This window comes from Pocillopora damicornis, chromosome 5 (genome assembly GCF_964200805.1).
Source record: "Pocillopora damicornis chromosome 5, jaPocDami1.2, whole genome shotgun sequence".
NCBI lineage: Eukaryota > Metazoa > Cnidaria > Anthozoa > Scleractinia > Pocilloporidae > Pocillopora > Pocillopora damicornis.
In genome coordinates this window covers 18740217-18766029 of record NC_142674.1, presented here as the reverse complement: position 1 = coordinate 18766029, position 25813 = coordinate 18740217, and the positions used below count along the sequence as shown (strand labels likewise).

Here is a 25813-nt window from a genome sequence, read left to right as displayed (position 1 = left end):
TGTTTCTGATGTTTAATCTTATTTGCTCTTTCTTACATTCGTGCAACTATTTGGGTCAAAATTAAAGCGAACCATATTTTCGGTTTTGGTTAGCATTCAAGACAAGAAGCCGAAGGGGGATATTCTGGGTTCTGAAAGCCGCATTACTGAAAAAAAGAATGGGCAAATACCCCAATATCGCCAATAATATACTCAGTACAAACAACATAGAAATAGCAATAAAGAATTTGTAAATATTCAAACACTCGGGACTCAAAAGTTTTCGGATACGATGTTCCAACGTTAAATTTCAGATTCAAAATCACAAGAGAGACGACCAAAGAGAAGAGGTTCTATTTCGGATTTTTTTCTCCTTGTGTGTAAACGGTGAAACGAATACGGAACAATTTCGATTAGTTTAAATCTAGTTTCAGCTGGGTAATTTTCGAATTTGGTCTGTTTCCGAAAGAATCGAAAACTGGAAATGGCTCGGAATACAATGGAAGACTTGGAAGATAATATTTGATACCGCCCAAAATACCGAAATACTGTAATACAAATTGTCCACTATTGGCGCAATATCGCAAACTCCAGTGTCCTCCTATGCATACGTATTACGCTATCCCTAAAGTTCTAACTAAAACGTAGCATTTTGTGGTCTAGGCTAAAAGCGGAGTTCTTGTTAGTTTATTTTCTAGCCCCTCATTATCATAAAAACTGTAATAAAACTCTTCAGCAATGACTGTAGAAGAGTTTCTTCAAGGGGACTACGAGACCGGTCCGGGGGATGGGGAGAGAAGGGAAGAATTGGCGAGGTCTGCAACCTGAGGACGACGTTCTCACAACTTGCGATAAAACGCATGTTAGTCAGCGCTATCTTCGAGCAGCTGAGGACCTTGTTGTTGTCCGTGATGTTTTGAGCTGATTTTCAAAGATAGAGAATCTTTTCTTCTTCAGAGGAAGTGTGCGATGTCAGCATGAGTAGAAGTTATATTCTTTTGAGCGTGACTGATAATTTTGGTTTGGGAAAATGAGCCAAAATTGAAAGAAACGACAGTAAACTACCTCGAGTTTAGACATCACCAGTCGGTTGAAGAGTATGCCCGTGATAAAACGGTGAATTAGTCAATCAAGACGCCAGAATCGTATGGGCTTCTCTTAAATCTCCTCTTGAAGTTGCCAGGTTTGACTGCTTGCCCCACCATTTTTTCCCTAACGTTTCAACCTCCTCTGTCTCGCGTAAAAATTTAAAAGAAAAAGCGTGTTTGAACCTGTAATTTCTTAAAACTTTTCCCCTTTTGGCTATTATCGTTTCATGATTGTCCTCTGACTGGAAATACACGGCGTTTTTTTAGATTTTTTCTGTTATTTGATACGGTAACCTCTGCTGTAACTACCTATAGTGTAGGTTTCTTTAAGCCAACTACCCATGATCTTAACAACTCTAGCTAATGCATGAAGTACGAAATTTGTCTGGCATGTTTCTTACGCTGCAAAAGTTTGCTTCAAAAGAAGACAAGCTAGAGCTAAAATTTCATGATCAAAACTTGATGACGAAGAGAGACTTATGATTCGACCACGAAGACATATGTGGAAAACCTGAGATAATACCTGGATTTCATTTTTGCATCATAGCAATCAATTCCAAACGTCAGTCACTGCGCCTCATAGACAAGGTTTGTCATTCTCAGACTCATTGCATCGCTCCAACTTCGAAGGATTTCCACGTGGCGTGGCTCGAGTGATCCTGTAGATTGTTTGCTTTGTGTGTGTCTCTCTCTTTTTCCCCGATCTCAACCTCTGTTAGCAGGAGCCGTCAGTGCATAATGGGTAAGGATAGACCTATCATCGATGCAAGCTCATTCGACCGACGTAGGGTATTCAAGTTCTTCGTGGCAAATGTCAGAGACTTTTGTGTAACGAGAGATTACATAAGTCCGGCTTTTAACAGCTAGGACTACTGGATAGCCGCTAAACGTCCCAAAGCTATGGCTGCTCTTCGTCGCGCTTTCCAACAAGCGGAATGGGACGCTCTCACTACTACTATCGTCGCGCAAATCGCTGAGGAGGACAAACAAAATCCTGCACAATGGCTCATCAAGCTCTCTGAACACTATCTTGGCAGGGAGCCGATAATGCAAAGTACACACCATTTCCTCGGTATCCTGAAACAAGAGCTAGGAATGTCTATCCATGCATGGCCTACTCTTGTGCGTGTGGAATACAAAAAATGCAACTTCCCTTCAGTAGCAGATGACAGATTGCAGAGATAAATTTTTGTTATTGGCCTAAATGATTCTTTCCGACGCTTTCGCAGTGATATCATCCCTCGTGAAGACTTAACTTCTCTCACTTTTGCTCAAGTCATTTCTAAGGCTCGTGATTTTGAGGCGAGCATTCAAACTGACTGTCATCACCCAGCAACACCTGGAAGAAGCTGCCAACAAAGTCACGCCCGCTAGAAACAAGCCTAACGAGCCTAAATGGCTCTATCCCCCTGAATAAAACCACTCTAAGACTTGTATGTGGTGTGGACGTGCATCACATGTCACTCGCCGTGACTGTCCAGCATCAAATGTTTCTATCTGATAGGGACGAGAACTTGAACAGCAATCCTCAGTACGCTTACTTCATCACACATGAGTTATGTCAAGTTTCATCTACACTCAATGGCATCTTTGTCTACCTTGACCTCAGTCCCCCTGTTTCCACACCAGCCTCTCCCAAACGGCTCAGATTCCAGGCTGGCTCTGGTTTCTCCTGCAACACTATACGTGTCACCGACCTCAACAAGCTCTCCCTGGTACGAGTGGATCTGTCCTCTGTCTGTCTCCTTGACTACTCAAAGTCAGTCATCCCAACCTCGGGGTAAACCACATTACAGTAAACTCGCCGTGGGAAATCATACAAGATTGTAGTCCAAATAATCACTGTGGAGCAAAATTATGCCCCCCTCTTAGGATTGGCTGACAGCATCCGCATGGGCATTATCCATTATGACGTGGACACTGCTAATCACCTGGAGTCTACACAAACGTCTTCTCCTTCTCTTGGTGAGTTAGCCTTAGTTAGTTAGCCTCAAACTTGCAGATCCAGAATTTTTTGAGGGTTTAGGCAAACTGAGTGAACCCTTTTCGATCACCCTCAATCCCGATGTAAAGCCCATCCAAGTACCTCCCAACCGTTATGCTATTATTAAGGGGGCCTTGGATAAACTTATTCAAACTGGTCAGTTGGTTCGAGTAAATGAACCAACTGCCTGGATCTCTAATATGGTTGTTCGTGAGCGTCCTGCATCTGCTACTAGCTACTGAGGAGAACATTTACCGGTTCCACCAAGCGAAGATTTTCTCTGTGTTTGATATCAGGGACGCAGCGTTTCAAACTATTGTGCTAAGAGAGGAATCTTCTCTGATGACCACCATGCACACCCCACGGGGTCGTTACCGTTGGACTCGCCTCCCATTTTACATTAGTTCAGCCATGGGAGGTCACAGTTGACTATTACAGCGACTTTTATGAAATTGACAAACTCCCAACTATCCAATCTTCAGCTGTCATCCAAGTCACTAAACAGCATTTTGGCCGACACGGAATTCCACACACTCTAATAACCGACAGTGGTGCTCAGTTTACCTCTGATTTATCTAAGACATTTGCCGAGAAGAACCAATTTAACCACTTTACAACTTCCCCATACTGGTCTCAGTCAAATGGACGAGCTGAAGCTGCTGTCAAATTAGCAAAACACATCCTGCTCACAGCTGACGATGTGGACTTAGCTTCATTATCCATCCGCAACACCCCACCTGCAAGACATACCTTCTCACCTGCTCAGCGATTATTTGGCCGCTTACTCCACAGCGATCTTCCTCGACCTGCTGCCACTTTGCAACCTTTTATTCCCCCACGTGACACTGTGGTGGCTGATCATGGCCATCGTAAACTGAAACAAAATAATGCGTATGATAAACATACAAGCGCCCCTCTTTCTGCCCTGCCTCCAGGAAATTACGTGTATGCAAACTGATTAACTCTGCGATGTATTGAATTTCTTACTACAGGTGCAGAGTACCCATTTATGTAAACGTGCAGCCTATACTGACCTTTAACAGCAGTGACAATACTCTAAGATGGGACCACTGACATTAGAAAATTATTTTCATTGCTTCTAGCTGTAAAGAAGCTTTGTTTAGTTCTGTTGAAAGAAGATAACGTGTTTCCCATCATGCTTTGATGTAAAGCGTTTTCTCCCGTGATCCTTTGTTTTATAGTGCTTCTCCCATGTGAGTCGACCATGTTGCTTCGTGTAATTAACTTTAGTAGCGATCTTGACTGCTGTTAACTTACTGCAAATATACGATCGTAAAAGCAATTATTTTACTATAACCTTCCTCCTTCAAGGGTGCCCTGTGTATCAAATATATTAAGTTCAGTACTTCCAGAGTCATAAGTCGGGCTTTTAGGGCTACAGAATAGTGAAATAATCAATGCGTTATGGCAGGTCAATTTATCGAGAGTCAATTAAATATGTTTTCCAAAATGGCATGGAAAGTTTAAAATGTGCTTCACTTGTGCTACATATACGGATTTATCGTTCTTAATTACTGATGAAATTCCGAGAGTGTGACTCAATTAATTGAAAAGAAAATATCCAAGTAGCTTACAGAAATTGTTCATGAATTGTAAACTGATAATGTGTACACAAAACCTCCATAAATTATGGTGCCGATACGAATTTATCGTTCATAATCACTCATGAAATTCCGAGATTGTAAATAGGTTACAGAAACGGACTCTCAAAAACGACTCTCGAATTAAAAAACTGTACACAACAATTACTTACGCTAAGCATGTGATTATCAGCGTGTTTGTGAGCTCAAATTGCCAAGACCCCGTTTAATTACTCGATCACAGCTCAGACGCTTCTTGCAAAATGTGATGACTATCGATTTCAGAGATTGATTCTTCATTTTCCAGCATTAGGAAAAATATCGCATCGCAAGCATCTTCATCATAAACCAAGCAGTAAGTACGCTTGAGAGGAGAGAGAATGGCTCCATGTTTTGTGAGACAATTGAAATTGTTTCCTGAAGTTCATACGAATCGAGTAGAAAGCATGAAAAGTTAGTGCTGAAAAGTACTATGACTAGGCGATGAAGTTTCCTCATTCAGCAGTAGAACTAACTCCATTTTACCCGTGATTTGCTCGCAGCACACATTTGCGGTCCATAATAGAATTCTCAGATGTATGACGGGTTTTCACATGACAATAACGTCAAAATCAAATTACCGCGTCAGACTTAATGTAAACGTGGACATCACTGACTCAATCTCATTTTATTTCAATTTTGGGAGAGGCTACCACTTTGTTCTTAGGCAAAAAAAACACTCCTTTGACAAATCGCGATTTTTTTAATGAGCAGAGTAAATCCTGCGATAGTTGACTAAAGAAAGAAAGAGGTAGAAACTTGTGCTCGCCGTTCGCTATTATTTGAAAGCTTTCAAGGGAAAACAAAATCCGAAGGATAAGTTCTTTTCCATAAACACCATGACTGTATAAAACATTCCAAACGAAAGGAAAAGATATACCTTGAAGAACACGAACACTTTGAAATGTTATTCGAGCGATGAACCGGCGCGAGGGTTTTTAGGCAATGAAGGCCAAAGTCATTGTTTTACCGAAACGTGATTTTAGTTATAAACTGAAGCTAGTATTAAACGACGATTTTTTAAGAAGGTTTGCATTTTTCTGGGCCTCAGCGTTAGAGAAAACCCAGATAAGACACGTCTTACCTCCTCGTCTTTCTCGGATCCTTTTTAGTTCATTTCTCTTTGTTGATGACCTCTTCTTGGTCTGTTTTCAGGAGCGTCTTTGTATTTCCTTCTGGCGTTGCTCTTCGTTAGATATTTGCCTTTTTATTTATTTCTTTTCTTGTTCTCTTTCGCGTTCCTTTCACCGTATTCTACCTTTTGTGGTGTCCTCTCAAACTTTCTTGCGCGTTTTTATCGACTCGCTTTACTTCTTTTACTTCTTGTTTTTTTTGGTCCCTTTTTTATTGGTCTACATTTATAAAACTGATAACATGATGTCTTTAACCCTTTACACCCTAACATCAGTATGCGTATTCTCCGTATTCTTCTTCATGCATTTCCTGATGTGCTGGCAAGGAGAATTTGTTTAACAATCAAGAGGTTCTTCAGTTGATTATCATTTCCTTTATTCTCATGACACTAATGCTTGATTTAGGGATGACATTGAAAGGAGAAATTAAATACTAGTCACTCTCAGGAATTAAAGTGTTAATAACTGTACACATTTTATATGCTCCTTGCACTTGTTGGCAACAATAGTTAAGATTGTTAGGAAAGCAAACAGATGAACAGAAGGCAGTGAAATGGGGGAAACTGAAAACTTTACCCAATGGTAGAAGAAACGATCACAGAATACTTAAGAAGGGAAACTTGAATTGTGCTAGCCAGTTTCCTCTATTGCCCTTCATGTTTTTGATCAAATAAAATTTAACCAGTTGTAGGGTTTGCTTACAATGTGTCAAGTCACCAGTGTGGACTTGATTCTTCTCAGACGTCAGCTGGTAAAAGATAGATGCTAAAAATAGATGACTATAAGAAAAAGTACACCTCTTAAACAAAATCGTACTGAAGTGGTGGCATGATTGATTCGTGATATTTAGAATGACAGAAGTAGGAAAAACACATTGAGCTTTTTCCTATTCGCTAGTAAGTTTATTAGATTTCGGAATCTACATTCAAACTGGGTGAGATTGAATTAATCCATATCATGCTTCAAAATTCCCTGGACAAGACAATCTCAGTGCAGAAGTATTTAAAGCAGATCCACAGCTAGCAGCAGACCAACTTCAGCCACTCTTTACAGGCATCTGAGAGGGGAAGAAGTTACCTGAAGATTGGACAGAGGGAGTCATTGTGAAGATTCCGAAGAAAAGTGCCCTCAACAACTGCAACAACTAGCGAGGAATCACCTTACTATCTGTACCCACCAAGATCCTGGCCAAGGTCATCATCCAGCGAATAGCCGACACAGTGGACCAACAACTGAGAAGAGAGTAGGCAGGGTTTTGGAAAGGAGAGAGATGTACATACCAGATCTTCACCTTGCGTAACATCATAGAGCAGTACACAGAGTGGCGGAGACAACTTTACATTAACTTTTTAGACTTTGAGAAGGCTTTTGACAGTGTGCACCGGGAAATTTTGTGGCGCATCCTTCGGGCCTATGAGATACCACAGCAGATTATCGACATCATCAAAAGCTTCTACAACAACTTCACATGCAGAGTAAGCAACAGCGAAACCAGCTTTGAAGTGAAGACTGGCGTCAGACAAGGCTGTACAATGTCGGCAATGCTCTTCAACATGACCATTTACTGGGTAATGAGGCGCACAACAGATGATCAGTCATGGGGTATCAGAAAGACCCTCTTATCTACGCTGGAGGACGTAGATTTTGGAGATGATCTAGCCTTGGTCTCCCATACTCACCAACACATCCAGGAAAAGACGACCCGACTCACCACTTATGCACAGCGAGTTGGCCTGAAGATCAGCCAAAAGAAGACAGAAGTGATGCTGCTGAAAGTGTCCAACCCTAAGAGAGCGACCTCACCGAGCTGTCATTCTTCCAAACAAAGAACCTCAGGAGAATCCTGCAAATCTTTTGGCCTGACACCATCTCCAACCAACAGCTACCCGCCCACTGTAATCAAGACAGCATGGAGACCATCATCATGGGAAGGTGATGGAAGTGGATTGGGCACGTCATGAGGAGAGAGCAGGACACCATCACCCGCACAGCCCTTCACTGGACACCTGAAGGAAAGCGCAAGAGCAGAAGACCAAGAAACACCTGGCGCCGAACTGTTGAGGCATAGCTCAAGACCATGCAACACACTTGGGGTACCATCCAGCAGCTTGCCTGGAACTGACAGACGTGGCGATCCTTCGTAGCCGCCCTACGTGCCACACGCATAATGGGCATGAGTGATGCTTCATTATGTTTCTACTATTTGCAAACATGATAAAATACCATCAAAAATATTTTCAAACCATTTGATATAACCAATAACAACATCAACTCAACTTTAAAACTAAAGAGAAAACTTGATTGATGTTTGGAATTGATTTCTGTGATGCTAAATGAATTCCAGGTATTATCTCAAGTTTTTCACAAACGTATTCATGATCGAATCCTAGGTCTCTCTTCGTCATCAAGTTTTGATCATTACATTTAAGCTCTAGCTTGTCTTCTCTTTAAGCAAACTTTTGTAGCGTATGAAACATGTTAGACAAATTTCCTACTTCATTACCTAGAGTCGCTAAGATCATGGGCAGTTGGCCTAAAGAAAGCTACATTATAAGTAGTTACAGCAGAGGTTACCGAATAAAATAACAGAAAGAATGTCAAAAAGACGCCGTGTATTTCCAGCCAGAGGAAAATCATGAAACGATAATAGCCAAAACAGGAAAAGTTTTAAGAAATTACATGTTCAAACACTAGTTGAAAACGACTTTTCTTTTTAATTTTTTCGTGAGACAGAAGAGGTTGAAACATTAGGAAAAATGGTGGGGCAAGCAGTTATACCTGGCAACTTCAAGAGAAGATATAAGTGAAGCCCATACGAGTCTGGCGTCTTGATTTACTAATTCACTGTTACCACTTGTATACTCTTCAAACGACTGGTGATGTCCGAACTCGAAGTAGTTTACCGTCGTTCCTTTCAATTTCTCATTCTCCCGAACCAAAATTATCAGTCACGTTCAAAAGAATATAACTTCAACTGAGGCTGACATCGCACACTTCCTTTGAAGAAGAAAAGATTCTCTATCGTCGAAAATTTGCTCAAAACATCACGAACAAAAACGAAGGTCCTCAGCTGCTTGAAGATAGCGCTGGCTAGCATGCGTTTTATCGCAAGTTGTGAGAACATCGTCCCCAGGTTTCAGACCTCGTCAATTCTTCCCTTCCCTTCCCATCCCCCGGACTGGTCTCTTAATCCCCTTGAAGAAACACTTCTACAGCCAGTGCTGAAAAGTTTTATTACAGTTTTTATTTTGATGAGGGGCTAAAAATAAACTAACAAGAGCTACGCTCTTAGGCGTGGCTAGATCTATATATTCGCTCAACATAAATTGTTAGCAGTGAGGTTTGTGTCTTACTTGGCATTCGTCTTCATCGACTGCCAATTGACCGAAAATTAAAATCATTCGCAGTTAACACTTCTAGCCTTTCATGTTGTTTCTCTGGTTCTAAGGGGGTAAGCGAAACCCTACCTTTGAAGATATTCCGTGAACTGCGGGCAGCAGTTTTTTCATAAATGTAATTGGTGCATGGTTTGTCGTGAAACAAAAGACAATTCTGAGTCTGTTTTATTCAGCGAGCGACTAAAGCCTTTCAAATTCAAATAGATAACCTTTATTCATGGAAATTTTTTCATAAACAATAAATTGCTGAACATAGCCTCAGGAAAATTCGATACTTTTCAAATATAAAGCTTATTCTAGTACGGGTATATAAACTACTGATTCACCCTTTCGCTTTTAGCTTAACCAACCGATAATTACACGTTTTTAAAACATCTGCGATCATAAGTGTCACGGAGATTTTCATAAAATCACGTAGTGGAAATATCTAATAAGTTTCACAAACATTATTCTTTGCCTTACAATGAATAATTCAACTTCGATAACAATTACGAAGGAAGCCACTTGGACAATACTTTTAAGCATCTGTTCTGTTGTTGATATAAATATTGAAATCGTCTCAGTTGCTGAATTTTGATTGGAATCGAGGCAATGGTCTCGAACCTTGGTCATAAGCCAAGGACCTTTTTGTAGAATGTACGAAACTTGTTTTGCACTCTCCGTGGGAAGTTTTGAGATATTTGTTTGGGTGTTTGCAGTAAAATAATAATTACATTTATTGAAAAAGAAATAGTTAAAGGCCAACTCGCGTCAATTTCACTCTCATGGAATAATTGCTAAATACAGCTTGGGAAATGTCGTGGTCACCGATTAGAAATACGAATTACAGATACGTCTTGAGGGTTCCGCTGAAAACTGCCCAAGTGAGTTGGGTTCCCTCGTTAAACATTATTAGAGAGTCTAATGGGGTTAATAGTTGGCCGTAAAACGGCCAAAAATTTAGCTGTTAGGCGTAAAAATTGACGCATTTTAGACCGTTAGTCACAAAAAAGTTAACCGTAAAAACATTTGTGGTGATAGCAATGGAATGATAATAACTGTTAGCCGTAAAATGGTCAAAATTTCAATTGTTAGCCATAAAAAGCCAGCAACTCGTTGAGCCTCCCTTTTTCATTTAGATGTTCGGAGGCTAAAAAGCAAATACAATAAAATTTTAATCCTGGTTTCGTTAATCCTTTTTTTCAATAGCCTTTTTAAAATTATTTTTCATATAATTCTCTATTCCCTTAAGAGGATCCAATAATGAAATTGCAGCAAATTACACTAAGTTTTTTCTCAAAGCTTGCAGATCTGAAATCAGATTTCACACTTACCCTGGGTTATCTTGACCCAGTTTTGAACAACATTGCCCAGGTGTTAACAAATGAAGGAAACTCGTGGTATCTGAGTCACGTGTGCCAAATGACTTCCTAGTCCTTGTCTCCAGATGATATTAGGGACCTTATGCAGCCAGAACGAGAAAAACCTGGCTTAAAAATGAATATATTAATTCCGAGCCTGTCGAGCCTGTTGATTCTAATGGTACTGCAGGTTTTACACCTTCTACAGTTTCAATTAACTTGTCTCCGCCTGTCCAGCCCGCCGAGTTTCTCGAGCCCCTAGAGTCTGTTAAGCCCGTCGAGGTCCCCAAGCCCGCCTAGCCTGCCAAGCACACGCCCGCCACGCCTGCCACGCCTGCCACGCCCGCCACGCCCGCTACGCCTACTACGCCCGCCACGCCCGCCACACCCGCCATGCCAACCACGCCAGCCACGCCCGCCACGCCCGCTAAGCCCGCCACGCCCGCCGAGCTCGCCGAGCGCCTCCTACGTATCAGTAGCTGAATGACGATATCAGAAATACGTGGAAAAATCGCGAAACTCCAGCGCAGTAGCTGAATGGCGATATCATAAATACGTGGAAAAACCTTGACTCTCAAGCCTGTAGGTTTTGCAGGTTTTACGCCGTCTATAGTTTCTCTTATCTTCTTATCTTCATCAATGTGGTATTTGTACCACGTGTTATTATTGCTTTTACTGTTTCCAAAAGAGAAGTTTACTTCCGAGCCATTCCTACAGTTCCAAAAAGGTTCATAGTACTTTATTAGCATCCCCTCAATACAGGGTGCATAGTCGTCAATTTCCAAACTCATAAACCGTACCTTGAAATCTTGCACCTGTAAGTCTTTCGCCTCTTCCAGTCTACCGCGGTGGTAGTTCAGGCGTTCTAAGACACTTGTTTTAGACATTCCCACATAGATTGGTTTGTCCTTTGACGGACGGACCCGGTTTCCATAGAGTGAAGTCTCACCATCGTAATATATAAGGTAGACACCAGGAAATCGGGAACGCTTAGCAGGATAATCATCACTTTTGGAGAGTGGATAAAGAGACAACTCTTTCACGAGTTCCACGGAAATCCTCTGCAGCGTGCAGATGAACTCAACATCTACATCCTGTTCTTTATGTCTTTGAGAAATTTCATCTTCCACTGCTAACTGGTGCTCCTTTTCCATTCCAAGCTTAAGAGGAGAATAAAAAGATTTAAAGATTTTTTAATGCGGGCAAAAGTAGTATGATAGTTCTCACATGTTCTTTACACGAAGTATTGCATCGGATCACAATACAACGCAGTCAGCCGAGAAAGAATCTTAATTGAACAAAGCTTTTATTCTTTGCTTCTTAATGTTTCTGATGTATAATCTTATTTGCTCTTTTTTACATTCGTGCAACTATTTGGGTCAAAATTAAAGCGAACCATATTTTCCGTTTTAGTTAATTTTCAAGACAAGAATTCGGAGGGGGATATTCTGGGTTCTGAAAGCTGCATTACTGAAAAAAAGAACGAGCACATTCCTCAATATCGCCAAAAATATACACAGTACAAACAACACGGAAATAGCAACTTAGAATTTGTAAATATCCAAACGTTCTGGACTGAAAATTTTACGGATATGACATCCAACTTTAAATTTCAGATTCAAAATCACAGGAGACCTGACCAAAGAGAAAAGGTTTTATTTCGGATTTTTTTTACTTGCATGTAAACGGCGAAACGAATCCGGAACAATTTCGACTCGTGTAAATCTAGTTTCAGTTGGATAATTTTCGAATTTGGTCTGTTTCCGAAAGAATCAGAAACTGGAAATGGCTCGGAATACATTGGAAGACTTTAAGGATATTTGATACCGCTCAAAGTGCTACAAAAACTATCAAAATACTCTAAGAAAAATTGTCTACTATCGGCGCAATATCGCAAACCTCAATGTCCTCGAGCTCGTATGCATACTTATTACGTTATCCCTACGGTTCTAACTAAAACGTAGTATTTATCTCCTGGATATATCTGAGTGAGCCCCTGTTACGGATTCAAAAATGTTATGTGTCTACCTAAAATCTTTTGTAAAAACCTTTTTTTATTGTTCACTTCATCGACAGTCGAAGCGTCAGAAACGTACCTCTGGCATGTTAATTTTCGCCCTTATTCGCTCAACACAAATTATTAGCAATGAAGTTTGTGTCTTACCTGACACTTGTCTACATCGACTGCCAATTGACCGCAAATTGAGAGTCGTCCGCAGTTAACACTTCCAAGCTTTCATTTTGTTTCTCTGAAATCCCACCGTTGAAGATATTCCGTGAACTGTAGATAGCGCTTTCAGTATCGGAGCATGTACTCCAAAAAAAGTCTCTTAAATGTGATTGGTGCATAGTTCGTCGTGAAACAATAGACAATTCTGAGTCTTATGTTTTATTCAGTAAGCGACTAAAGCCTTTGTCACGAGTAATTGTTGAACATAGCCTCAGGACAATTCAACTCTTTTCAGACATAATAAATGTTCAAACGTCCCGGACTCAAAAGTGTTCGGATTCGACGTTCCAATTTTAGATTTCAGATTCAAAATTTCCGGAGACACGACGAAAGAGAGGAGGTTTATTTCGGATTTTTCCTACTTGTGTGTAAACGGCAGAACGAATTCGGTACTACAACATACCGGATTCTTCAGGAATCTGGAACAATTTCGACTTGTGCAAATCTAATTTCAGTTGGGTAATTTTCTAATTTAGTCTGTTTCCGAAAGAATCGGAAAAACTAGAAACGGCTCGGAAAACAGTGAAAGACTTGGAAGATAATATTTGGTGCCGCCCAAAATGCCGCAAAAGCTACCGAAGTACTGCAAGAAAAATTGTCCGCTGTCGCAATATCGCGAACCCCAGTGTCCTCCTATGCCTACGTATTAAGTTTTCCCTGAAGGTCCAAGTAAAACTTAACATTTTATCTTACGGATGTATTTGAGTTAGCCCTTGTTACGAAGTCACAAATGTTACGTACCAACCTAAGATCTTTTTCAAAAGTTTTCTAATACTTAGTTCATCGACATTCGAGGAGTCAGAAACATATCTTTAATTGGTATGCTAATACCAATTATACCGTCCTTGTTCGCTCAACATAAATTATTAGCAATGAGGTTTGGGTCTTACCTGACATTCGTCTTCATCGACTGCCTATTGACCGCAAATTAAAATCATCTGCAGTTAACACGTCTAGCTTTTCATTTTGTTTCTCTGGTTCCTAGGAGGGTAAACGAAACCCTACCTTTAAAGATTTTCCGTAAACTGCAGGGAGCACTTTTTCTTAAATGTGATTGGTGCATGGTTTGTCGTGAAACAAAAGACAATTCTGAGTTATAAGTTTTATTCAGCAAGCGACTAAAGCCTTTCAAATTTAAATAGGTAACCTTTCTTGATAGAAGTTTTGTCATGAATAATAAATGGTCGAACATAGCCTCTGGAAAATTCGACACTTTTCAAACATAAAGCTTATTCTAGTACGGGTATTTAAACTGTTGATTTACCTTTTCGCTTTTAGTTAAACCAACCGATAATTATACGTTTTTAAAACACCGTGGAAACATCTGTGATTATTGGTGTCACGGATATTCTCATAAAATCACGTAGTGCAAATATCTAATAAGTTTCGCAAACATTATGCTTTACCTTACCAATAAATAATTCAACCTCGATAACATTTACGGAGCAAGCTACTTAAACAATACTTTTAAGTATCTGTTCTGTTGTTGATATAAATATTGAAATCTTCTCAGCTCCTCAATTTTGATTGGTCGTAAGCCATAAACCTTTTCGCGGAGTGTACGAAACTCGTTTCGCTTTCGCACTCTCTGTGGCTAATTTTGACATATTTATTTGGTTGTTTGCAATAAAATAACAGTTACGCTTCTTGAAAATAAAATACTTAAAGGCTAACTCATATCAATTTCGCTCTCATGGAATAATTGCTAGATAAAGCTAAGGAAATGCCATGGTTACAGATCAGAAATGTGAATTACGTCTCGAGGGTCCCGCTGAAAGCTGCCTAGGCGAGTTGGGCTCTAATTAAATTTTAATATTATTAGAGGGTCTACATGGGGTTAACCGTTAAAAAATTAGCATTTAGGCGTAAAAATTGACAAATTTTAACCTTTAGTCACATAAGGAGTTAACCGTAAAAAATTTTCTGGTGACAGCAATGGATTGATAATAATTGTTAGCAGGTAATTTAGTGTTAACAACTGGGTTGAAAACGTAAATTAGCCACCGTAAAGGGTAAAAAAGCTGACGTTTCGAGCGTTAGACCTTCGTCAGAGAGATACTCTCCCACCGACGCAGCACCATAGTTTCTTTCGAAACTTACCCCTTTATTCATTTGATAATAATTGTTAGCCGTAAAATGGCCAAACTTTTAACCGTTTCTTAACCGTTGCTCAAAGGACGATAAGCACCAACATATGGTTAAATTTTCATCCGGGTTTCCTTATTCCTTCTTTTCAAAAGCTTTTTTCAGACAATTTTTCAGTAATTCTCTATTCTTTTGAGGGCATCCAATAATCAAATTGCAGAAAATCACTCTGAACTTATTCTTAAAGCTTACAGATCTGAAATCAGATTTTACACCAACCCTGGGTTATCTTAACCCAGTTTTTAACTACATTGCCCAGGGGTTAACAAATGAATTAAACCCATGTTATCTGAGTCACATGTGCCAAATGACCTTAAGCAGTCATGACGAGAAAAACCTCGCTTAAAAATAAATAAATACTTATGGTTCAAATATCGTGAATGACTGCAAATGTTTAACGTCCCTTAAGGCGCTACACCAACTTTTAGCAATACCTATGTTAGCAACGTAGTGCAAATGCAAACTTCAAAAATTTGCAGTCAGGGCTTCGGTTCTCAGACCACAAAAATTTTGACGATTTCACGTTGTCGTTTGGTAGAGTACGTTTGAGAAAGGTAAAGAATGCACGTGCTGAGCTATTGTTTCTGGTCATAAGATCTGAGTGTCGAGTGATTGATTCAAAATACTGACTTAAAAATCTACGGATATTGTCATGTACAACAATTGCATGGGAAACTATTCTATAGCTGGCTAATCTTTTGATAACAAGTTGCGGTCAAGGTTGCAGTGGAGTAATTTTCAATCAACACCTAAATTAGCATATGCTAAAAAAATTCATCATGGCGGAACGACGTTTCCTATCACAATACATTGCAGTTAGCCGAGAAAAACGCCTCACAATTAGTGTTTCTGATGTTTAGCCTTATTTTCTCTTTCTTACATTCGTGCAACTATTTGGATCAAAATTAAAGCAAACTATAGTTTCGGTTTTGGTTAATTTTCAAGACCAGAACTCGAGAGGAATATTCTACGTTATGAACGCCGCACTGCAGAAGAAAAAGAATTGGAAAATTCATTTTTACATTACAGAAATCAATTTTAAACTTCAATCAAGTTTTTTCTTTAGTTTGAAAGTTGAGTTGATAATGTTGTTGGCGATATTAAATAGGTTGAAAAGTTTTAGATGGTTTTTTTCTCACGTTTGTCAATAATTGAATTTACTGAAAGGTGGAGTTGTTGCCACTTGTTAACATGAAACGCAATGACAAATTTTATTAATATGTAAAAAATTTTCATGTGACTATCTGCTGGCAAGTCTTTGTATTACATTTCAACCAAACCATTTTCCACAACTTATAAACACTATTTCAAAATAATTAGTCAGGGAAATGGAAAACTTGTGGCATATTCACTACGTTTGAAATGCTATGTCCATAATTAGCTAAAGGGATTGAAGGGGGTGGATGTGGGAATAGGCTCTCTTGTCTGTATTATTAATTTGCTGATCGCTCCTGTTGGCAATGTTTTGATGAGGTTGGGCTGTCAGGGCAAAGGAACTGAGGATTTTAGTAGGCTGTGACTTTTTTCAAACTTGGAAACTATCATCGTGGAAGCCATACTTGTGCCTGGTAACTCATTCTTATTCTGTTTAATTAGTTTTAAGAAGGATACAACATTTTATAACACAAATTTGATGCATAGGATGTGCATAAAAACTTTAACTTGACTGCACTTTTAGAGCCAATACCAGTCTTTTCACATAATAAAATGTTAAGAGGATCACAGGAAAAAATTATGTGCTATATATCTGGAAGATTTCATGTAATTATTTTAATCACATGAATATCAACTGATACTAGGAGATCTTAGAATATTCAAAAGAAAAGAAAATTTGGTTGAAAAATTAGAATTCAGCATGCACCGGATAAGCAAGATTCTTAGAAAAAGAAATGTGTAACAATGAAAAAGCTAAGCAAACCTTTTTACAACACCTGCTCTTGAATTCGAGAACTGTAAGCAACAATTGTGCTTACCAGCGTGCTTGTGAGCTCAAATTGCCAGGACCCCGTTTAATTACACAATCAAAAGTCGAACGCTTCTTGCAAAATGTAATCACTATCAATTCCGGAGATTGATTCCACAGTTTCCAGCATTAAGAAAAAATTATCGTATCGCAAGTATTTTTATCATAACCCGAGCAATAAGTACGCCTCGAGACATTGAGCGAAGAGAAAGTGGCTCCATGTTTTGTGAGACAACCATTTCCTGAAGTTGGAACGAATCGAGTAGAAAGCATGAAAACATAGCGCTGAAAAGTTAGACAACCAAACAATGAAATTCACTCATCCCGCTGTAGCACTACCTCTGTTTTACCTGTGAGTTTGTTTGCACCACACATATGCGGTACGTAATTTAATTCTCAGATGTTTGACGGGTTCTCACATGACAATATTGTCAAAATCGAACTACCGCGTCAGACTTAATGTAAGTTGAACATCGCTGACTCAATCTCATTTTGATTTTCGACAAAGCGCGATTCTTTTAAATGCATAATGTAAATCCTGCGATAGTTTACTCAATAACTGAAGGGAGAGAAAAGTAGAAAATTGCGCTCGCCGTTCGCTATAATTTGAAAACAAAACAAAATCCTAGAAAGATAACTTCTTTTCCCCTAACACCACGACTGTATTACACATTCCAAACGATAGGACAAGAAATAAGCTGCAGAATACAAACCCTGTGAAATATTATTCGAGCAATGAACAGGCGGAAGGGCTTTTAGGAGATAAATGCCAAAGTCAATGTTTTACCCAAACGTGATCAGTTTAATTAAAAACTGAAGTTAGTATCAAACGACGATTGGTGAAAAAAAGCTTGGAATTATTCTGGGCCTTAGCGTACGAAAAAACCAAATTAAGACACGACCTACCTCATCTTCTTTCTCGGATCCTTTGTAGTTTGCTTGTCTTTGTTGATGATCTCTTTTTAGTCTGTTTTCAGGAGCGACTTCGAATTTCTTTCTCGCGTTACTTTTCGCTAGATATTTGCCTTTTTACTTATGTCTTTTCTCGTTCTCTTCGAGTTCCTCTTGCCGTATTCTGCCTATTTTGGCGCCTTTTCTAAATTTCTTTACGCTGTGTACTGGTTGGTTTCTTTGGTCGCTCTGTCTCTTTCTATCCAGCCTATTTTCACCCAAAACCCTCTCTCCACGAACTTAAATTAAAATAATTTCCTCCATTTGATAAAGCTATAGTTCTGCCAGTATTGTTGCTTTGCGAGCTGATTAGAAATTGCAAAATGCTGAGAACCACTGTTCAACTAAAACCTCGCCAGTTTGATTTCCCGCTCAAAACGCGGGTTGCGAATTATATGTTTAAGCAGCTTCACATCTACTAGCCCATGTGAAGCCCTCATGTAATGCCTAACCGTTTGCCCGTTTGCTTCACTAAAGCTCGGCACGCGAGTATGCGCACTTCATTGTCATCTTGCCGGTGTCTCCTAGCGCACGATACTAGGGTATCCAAGTTACGTAAGCAATCGAGCTTGCACATTATCTTCTTCCTCGCCCTTCCATTACGAAATAGCTAAGACAGTGCCCGCGGTACAGTTGGCCGCGCATGCTAGAATTAAAAACCTTCAACGGATGCCCGTACGGTCATTAGTCTAAATTATTTTGGCTTCTTGGGTTACTACTATTTCGAATAGTTATGGGGCTTCGCTGCACGCGCTGCGAGCTCCACTATTATTATACGCACGCTAAGCTTCCAGATTTAAGACCCAGACTTACACACAATTCAGCTTTTGTGTTTCAAAAAACCTCTTTCCGCAAAGTAAAGGCTCGATATATTCGATAAGGGGTCTTAAATCTTCTAAGAAGTAAAATTGGATCAATACTACATTCTTACTCAGTTGAGTGATCTCTTCTTTATTGAAAGCTTTTCATCCAATATAAATATCAAGGTATAATATAAATATCAAGGTAAGAAGTAGACCTTAGAAGTAAATCATTGATATCTTCTAAAAGTTGAGTAATTTCTGTTATAACTTTCTAGGCTAGATATTAGTGGCGTTTCCGTCAGATCGTATTTCAGAACCTCGTGCGTCTTTACTAGTCGTCTGTGTGCATGGTCTGTGTTTTTGCGTTTGCGAAGTTTATTGCCTTTATTGCGAAGTTTTTGGATCCTACGTTTATAACTACTCAGGCGTGCAGAGGGGACAATCGGTAAGCATGTGTTTTTTACCTTTCTTAGTTTCATTTCGTCGGTTTTATTTCTAGTTTAGTTGTTTTGCCGTTTCGTGTGTTCGTGTTTTTATCACATCCAATTATTGTTCGGCTTTGTCCTTTCGCGTCGCATGGACTAGATATTTTTATTTGTATTTTGTTTTGACGGTTTTAAGCATTGGCATATTGTAATAAAGATAAATCATTGGAAGTCAACATAAAGTCCAGTGCTCTTGATCAGTGCTTCGACGTCCTTTATTTTTAATGCTGAACTTGCGGTAATCGCACCTAATAGCGTTCCAACTACATATCTTTTAATTGTTTAGAAACCGCTGAGAGTTTTTGTGCTGCTGTAAGGGAAAAAAAAGCTGAGGTTTTACAAGTCGGCCCCTCGTTAGAGCCCTGAGATTTAAAAGCAGAGGAGTGCTTTGAAGAGCTTTTCCTAGAAAATGGACACAGTCCTTGCATGAAAATGATATAAAGGTGCAAGAGTTCAACGTAAAAACAATATTTACCTTAATAAATAAAAAATATTATATCTTTTATCTGCATTAATTTCTGAGCCCTTTACAACAAAGAGGAACCCCTGTCTATAGGACACAACGGAGGTTAATTTGTCAGTTCATGTCACGCTACTTTTGCGACTAATTCTCGTGACAAAAGTAGATCAATTAGTCTCTCTTTCTTTTCCCTTAGGGTTAGATACGAAAATTATTTTGTAGACAACTATTATCGTCCTGTTCCGAATCCGCTTAACATAGTCTACTAGCATTGCCCCTGATCAAAATGAAACCGACGGGTTCCTTTCCTCCTTTCATCGACATTCAAGATCCGAATTAAGAAAAAAATGAACCGGTTATGCTTTAGAAGTTACATCCCAGGGGCTTTGTTCCATCAATATTTTCTGATTGGCTAACACAAAAGGAAAATTAATGATAGATATCATAATGTTCGTGTCAAATTATGTGGTAAACACACTATGGAGTAACCGTCGTTTGCATTCTTTGATGTGATTAAAAATATCTTTTCTAAGAAAAAGCGGGACTGGCAAAAAAGGCTTTGTAAATGTTTTGCGAAAATTCCGGATTCTTAATTTGCATGCAAATGATTCGCCTCAGTCTTCTTGCTTAATAAGCCTGAAGAGAGCAGATAATTAACAGATTGGTGAACCAATGATCACATTGCTCTTCAACATACACAAAAAATTGTCGTGAATGGCCTAAAGAAGTAATTTCAAGGTGGTGGATGGTCTTAATGAAAACTGAGTCGGAGCAACAAGTCCTGAGAAACTTCTATATAAAGAGAGATAAGAATCCATGAAAATCACTATTCCTGAAAGACATCTTTCTTCTGGCAAAGTAAAGATCTGAGGAAATTTATGGTAAGATTCAACAGAAACTTGCGAGGATTTGGGTTCTCGGCTGTCTCCTAACGAAGAGATCGAATGTTGTTAGTTGGTCGATTAAAAAGCAATTGGAAAAAGTGATAATTAAGAAGCAGTAATGTCTAAGATTCTATTGTTTTTATCATTTATTTAATCATATCATTTTATTATTTATTTTTGATATTTCTTTATCATTACGTTCTATTTCCCATCGAAAAATTCATGAATATGTTCATATCTTGGTTTCTCAACGTAACTGTTGAAGAAAATTGCCTTTGTTATTCATTTGTGATCAGTCATCCTTTGGATTTTATTTTGACTAGGGCAGCGAGATCAAAGTCTGATTTGCAATACAGCTATTAAGACTTATTAATTGACAATTACTGTTCAAGCGAAAAGCTTCTCTTCCATGACTACATTATAATGTGGCTGGTGAATTTCGTCATTTTGGAAATTCGAGTCACATTAATAGTGTGTCCTTATTGCTGCTTGATTTCTTTGCCTCTTTTTGTAATATTTATAGAGTCTGAATTGTGCTAGAATAACATCTCGTGCCATGTTCCTTATGTTTAGTGAACTCTACGTGGCCTCTGTGGTTTGAGGCTCCTAATTAACTCGCATCACTGCCTCTGAGCTCACAGGTGGCTCAAGCTCCAGCTGTGAGACGATCATCCTGTGTAATAAGCGTCATGGCGAAAATGAAAGAGTTTGTATGGGAATATTTAGGACCACTCTTAGGAAGTAAGGGACCACGCCGTAAGTTGACACCAATTTAACGGTTTCAACGGTCGCGTGTCGTGGTGAATGTGTTCGCGGGTTGTTAGAAACGTGTAAACTGGAAATTTTGGAAGCAAACTGCGGCTTGGCGTCGGTTCCACCGGGAGGATCAAGTTGATAGAGAATTGAAATGAAACTACAGATTATTTGGCTAGATTCTGCGTTGGATTTGTGGCCGCTCGGTCATTTTGAGCATGGATTTTTCGCTTCTCAGATCGGATATTCTGAAATGGAATGTGCAACCTTGTAACGATAACTCGCTATAACGGCCTCGTTTTAACAAAGTAAGCGTTCAGACAACAAACGATACACTGTGGAAGTAAGGTGAGGCATTTTTCATTGAAAATTGACTGTATTTTTAATTCCTTAGAGTGGTCGTAAATATTCCCATACAAACTCTTATATTTTGGGCATAACGCTTATTACGCATATGATCATCTCGGTGGAGGTCGTGCCGCCAATTCTGAGCTCGAACCATCTCTGTCAGTTTCAAATGGCGCGCAATTAAACTCATCTTTCTGCGTCGTTGCTCACGGCATCGAATGCCTATTTGTAAATAGTGCACGCTCAGGAATCATCAGTCGTAAAGAAAACCTCCTGGTTCCTGTAGGTCTCTTCTTATTTTTAGCGATGTATTCGATATAAACCAAAAATGTTTGCGCTATTGTGAGTATGACCATATTTTCCCGCGCTGGTGGGCAACTCTTTGCGTGCATATTGTAATGCAAAGATAGCAGTTATTTCGAAATTCTGGAGGCAAATTTCGCAAAGATTTCCATCTTCAATTTTCTTAATACTACAATGAAAATGAAAAAAATCGGGCTTGGCATCTGCTAGCCGTTAGTACGGCCGCAGATACACACTAAAAGTTAAGCTTCAAATATTTTAAACCACATCAGAAACATATTTGATAATAGAAAACAAGAGGCCAAACACAGCAGTAACAATCTGCATCAAACCATATTCTACTCGGACACTGGTTCGGCGGTAAATGAGAAGCATATTTATCTACTTCTAACCGAATTATCTTTGCTATTTTTTTCCCAAAACAAGTTGCGCGTACCTCGAGTTATGTATCCTTGTTATCAAGTTCGGACATGACGAGTTCGCCTTACTTTCACATTCCTTTTAATCGCAAAATTTTACCGTAAACGAATCATGTTTCTCTCTATTAGCTTTTCAGGAGATTTGGGAATTAACGAACTTTAGGATCCGAGATCAAAATGCCGCGGAACTCAAGGACGAGACAGATTCTTGAAATTGGACCTGAAGACGCCATTTTGATGAGGACAGCATAACAACATAATTGCCTTTAGGCTAGCTCATGAAAGTGATTTAATACTTTCCGCTTCGTCGTCTACTTTTTACGATGACAATCATATTTAACCATTAAGGGCTTACCTTTATTCGCAGGGGATTTCGCTTTTATTAAATCACAACTGTATGATGTTTGCAACAGACTCAACCCGTAAAGCTGAAAAGGCAACAAGGAACAAATTATTTTCCAATTAATGACTTTAATCTACCATCAGCGCCTGCTGTCAGTGATGCCAGTGATAAAAGTGTGGTGACCCGGCCAGCGCGTGCAAAATGATCGATCGTGCGGCTGAAAATACTATTCCCCTCTGGATTCTCTTTCTCCTATCATCTTTCCTTTTGACAGGAGAGTTGATAGAAACAGCTGCCAAGTCTTCCGAAGTGTACTGTTTATTTGTTATGAGCACTCGAACACTAGGACTGAGATACGTGTGGCCAGTTCTTGTAATATTTATGAGTTTGTGAAAGTTAAACGAGTGAAGGATGACACAAACTTGTTATTGTGTTGACGAAATGTGATTCAAAATGTGGCGAAAATTCTGTATAAGACATGATTCATTTTCTTGTGAGATGAAAATATGTCAGTGAAGGCTAAAACGCCTACTTTAGGATATCAGAACATTGTTTCCACAGTTATTGTTGAACAGCTCACACTTCAGTTGTTTTTGAGAATGAAACCTTTCTCCATGGTAACAACTGTTTATCTCTTAAAATTTTGATCGTGAAAGTGTGATGCTTGACATTTTTCGCTACTGTGCTGACATATCAATTCTCAGCCGCTACGTAGAAGACGATCCTTAAGGTGATTTTAAGTTTTTGCCTTCAGTTTTTCTTCCACCGAAAGGAGAATATACATGATAACCTGTTGAAACGTGAAAACCTTATCATTAAAAGTTTATATAGTTTTTAAGTATGGTTGTGGTAGAAATGAATTGACCGTAGTTTAGTGTGGTTGATAATTTAGCATCTGGTGGAGTTGAGTGTACTTCCGCCTACTTTAAGTTTCAGTCCGTGTAGTTGGTGAAATCAGTGAGGTTGCTTTGCATTAAAGAAGCTTTAATCTAGTACACTGTAGTTCAGATGGTAGTCCGATTGCAGTTTTTCGTAGTTTGTACAATTCTGTGTTGTTTAGTGTAGTTTGTTGTAGTTTGGAGTAAGTTGGTGTAGTTTGGTGCAGTTTTGTGAATTTTGGTGCAGGATGCTGAACGTAGCTGAAGTTCTTCAGCATGGTTTGGTGTAGTTCCGGTGTGGTTCGATATAATATTTTTTCAGTTAGGAAATGAACTTTATTCGTTTGTCTCAAGATAGAGTCAATTTGGATGTTGATCGCGATGACTGCAATACTACTAGTCTTCATCAGGCGATGAGATCGATTGATTATATAAATTGATTGATGTATGTATTAAGTATCGATTGATGCACCACGAAAGAACAATAAGCACATATTTCATAACATTTTTTTCAGTTAGTTTGTCTTAGCTTTTTCTAGTTTGGAGTATTTGGTAGAAATAATAGTTAATTGATGAAGTATTGGTTAATTAGCAAAATTGTTTTCAAGTTTGTAGTTTATAGTGAGACTCTACTCACCTTTAGTGCGCATAGAAATAGTTTCCTATGAAAACAGTTAGTGACTTGATGTTCTCGAGGTGTTTGGGTGCGAATGATGATTCCTGAAGTACCAGTTACTTTCATAAATGCATTTGTTAACCAGGGAATTAAAAAAACCTTGGGCATGCATGGGCTTGTAAAAAATTCCATGCATTTGCACTGGTTAAAAATAGTAACAGCGCACTACGCTTGCGTAAAGCCAATTAACAGTCTTCCCACGAGCCGTAAAGGCCACAAAAGTTCATATTAATTTAAAAGACACTACGTAATACACTTCGCGTCGCGGTTCGAACTCCGTTAATCTTATAGAGGACCCACATAAGTTAAAAGCAGCTAGAATTTCAGAGAAATGATTTAAATTCTGTGACAAGCATAATTTTTCTTCTTTCCCGTAGCACCCACCCTCAAATAAAAAATTAGAGGCCAGAGAAAAGTTCTGGTTATATTGTTTGTTCCATGCGTTTTGCAATTATTTTTTTGAAAAACTTCATGCTTTGTTAATCAGGGAAGTAAATAACCTTGAACAAGCATGGGCTTGTCAAAAGTTCTATGCATGTGAGCTGTTAAAAATAGTACCAGCGCATTAGGCTTGCGTAAAGTCAATTAGTAGTCTTGCCACGAACCGTAAAGGCCACAAAGTTCATATCAATTTAAAAGACGCTACGTATTATACTTCGCATCGCAGTTCGAACTCCATTAATCTTACAGAGGACCCACATAGGTTTAGTACAGCTAGAATTTCAGGAAAATGATTTAAATTCTGTGACAAGCGTAATTTTCCATCTTTCTCGTAGCACCCGCCCTCAAATAAAAAATTACAGGCCAGAGAAAAGTTCCGGTTATCTTGTTTGTTTCACGCGTTTTGCAATTTTTTTAAAAAAAACTATATGCTTTGTTAATCAGGGAGGTAAATAACCTTGAGCAAAATTGGGCTTGTCAAAAGTTCCATGCATGTGAGCTGGTTAAAAATAGTACCAGCGTCCTAGGCTTGTGTAAAGCCAATTAGTAGTCTTGCCACGAACCGTAAAGGCCACAAAAGTTCATATCAATTTAAAAGACGCTACGTAATATACTTCGCATCGCAGTTCGAACTCTGTCAATCTTACAGGGGACCCACGTAAGTTAAGTGCAGCTAGAATTTCGGGAAAAAATGATTTAAATTCTGTGACAAGCGTAATTTTCCTTCTCTCTCGTAGCACTTGCCCGCAAATGAAAAATTACAGGCCAGAGAAAAGTTCTGGTTATCTTGTTTGTTTCATGCGTTTTTTTTAAGAACTTTAAGTAAGCTTTGTTAACCAGGGAAGTTAATAAACTTGAGCATGCATGGGCTTATAAGACGTTCTATGCATGTGAGCTGGTTAGAAATAGTGCCAGCAAACTAAGTTTGCGTAAAGCCAATTAGCAGTCTTTTCACGAGCCGTAAAGGCCACAAAAGTTCATAAAAATTAAAAAGACACCACGTAATATACTTCGCATCGCAGTTCGAACTCTGTCAATCTTGCAAAGGAACCACACTGCGTGTTGGTTAACATTATTGCAAGTTCCAATGTGCGACAACATTGGCTGTAACAGACGAGAAATTCTGCGTTCTCGCTTGAGAGTTAAGAACAAGTCTCAATAAGAATCGA

At 39.0% G+C, this 25813-nt stretch overlaps 2 protein-coding genes, 1 long non-coding RNA gene and 1 pseudogene across 5 annotated transcripts in view; 3 read left to right on the top strand and 1 right to left on the bottom strand.

Annotated features, from left to right (window-relative positions):
* Positions 1–25813, top strand: part of LOC113664492 (SRSF protein kinase 3) — a 75063-nt gene that overhangs the window by 23251 nt on the left and 25999 nt on the right. The window lies entirely within an intron of this gene.
* LOC149045788 (uncharacterized) lies at positions 1724–3184 on the top strand (annotated as a pseudogene).
* Positions 9418–24313, bottom strand: LOC113664505 (uncharacterized). Of its 3 annotated transcripts, XM_089207167.1 has the most exons (4): positions 24165–24301; positions 22662–22734; positions 13683–13773; positions 9418–11722 (listed from the first exon to the last, which is right to left on the bottom strand). In XM_089207167.1, the coding sequence occupies exon 4, from the start codon at positions 11714–11716 to the stop codon at positions 10859–10861; it is 858 nt and encodes a 285-aa protein (XP_089063293.1). In that variant the 5' UTR covers positions 11717–11722; positions 13683–13773; positions 22662–22734; positions 24165–24301; the 3' UTR covers positions 9418–10858. The 3 variants fall into 3 exon arrangements, with proteins under 3 accessions (XP_089063293.1, XP_089063292.1, XP_089063294.1); XM_089207166.1 differs by lacking the exon at positions 13683–13773 and having other exon boundaries at positions 24165–24313; XM_089207168.1 differs by lacking the exons at positions 13683–13773; positions 22662–22734; positions 24165–24301 and adding an exon at positions 12727–12860.
* LOC149045787 (uncharacterized) lies at positions 21123–24618 on the top strand. Its single transcript, XR_016186830.1, has 2 exons — positions 21123–21584; positions 22436–24618. It is a non-coding gene; the product is annotated as an uncharacterized LOC149045787 (long non-coding RNA).

Bases quoted from the DNA above. Each gene is read 5' to 3' on its own strand.
- LOC113664505 (XM_089207166.1), bottom strand. From the start codon at position 11,716: ATGGAAAAGGAGCACCAGTTAGCAGTGGAAGATGAAATTTCTCAAAGA.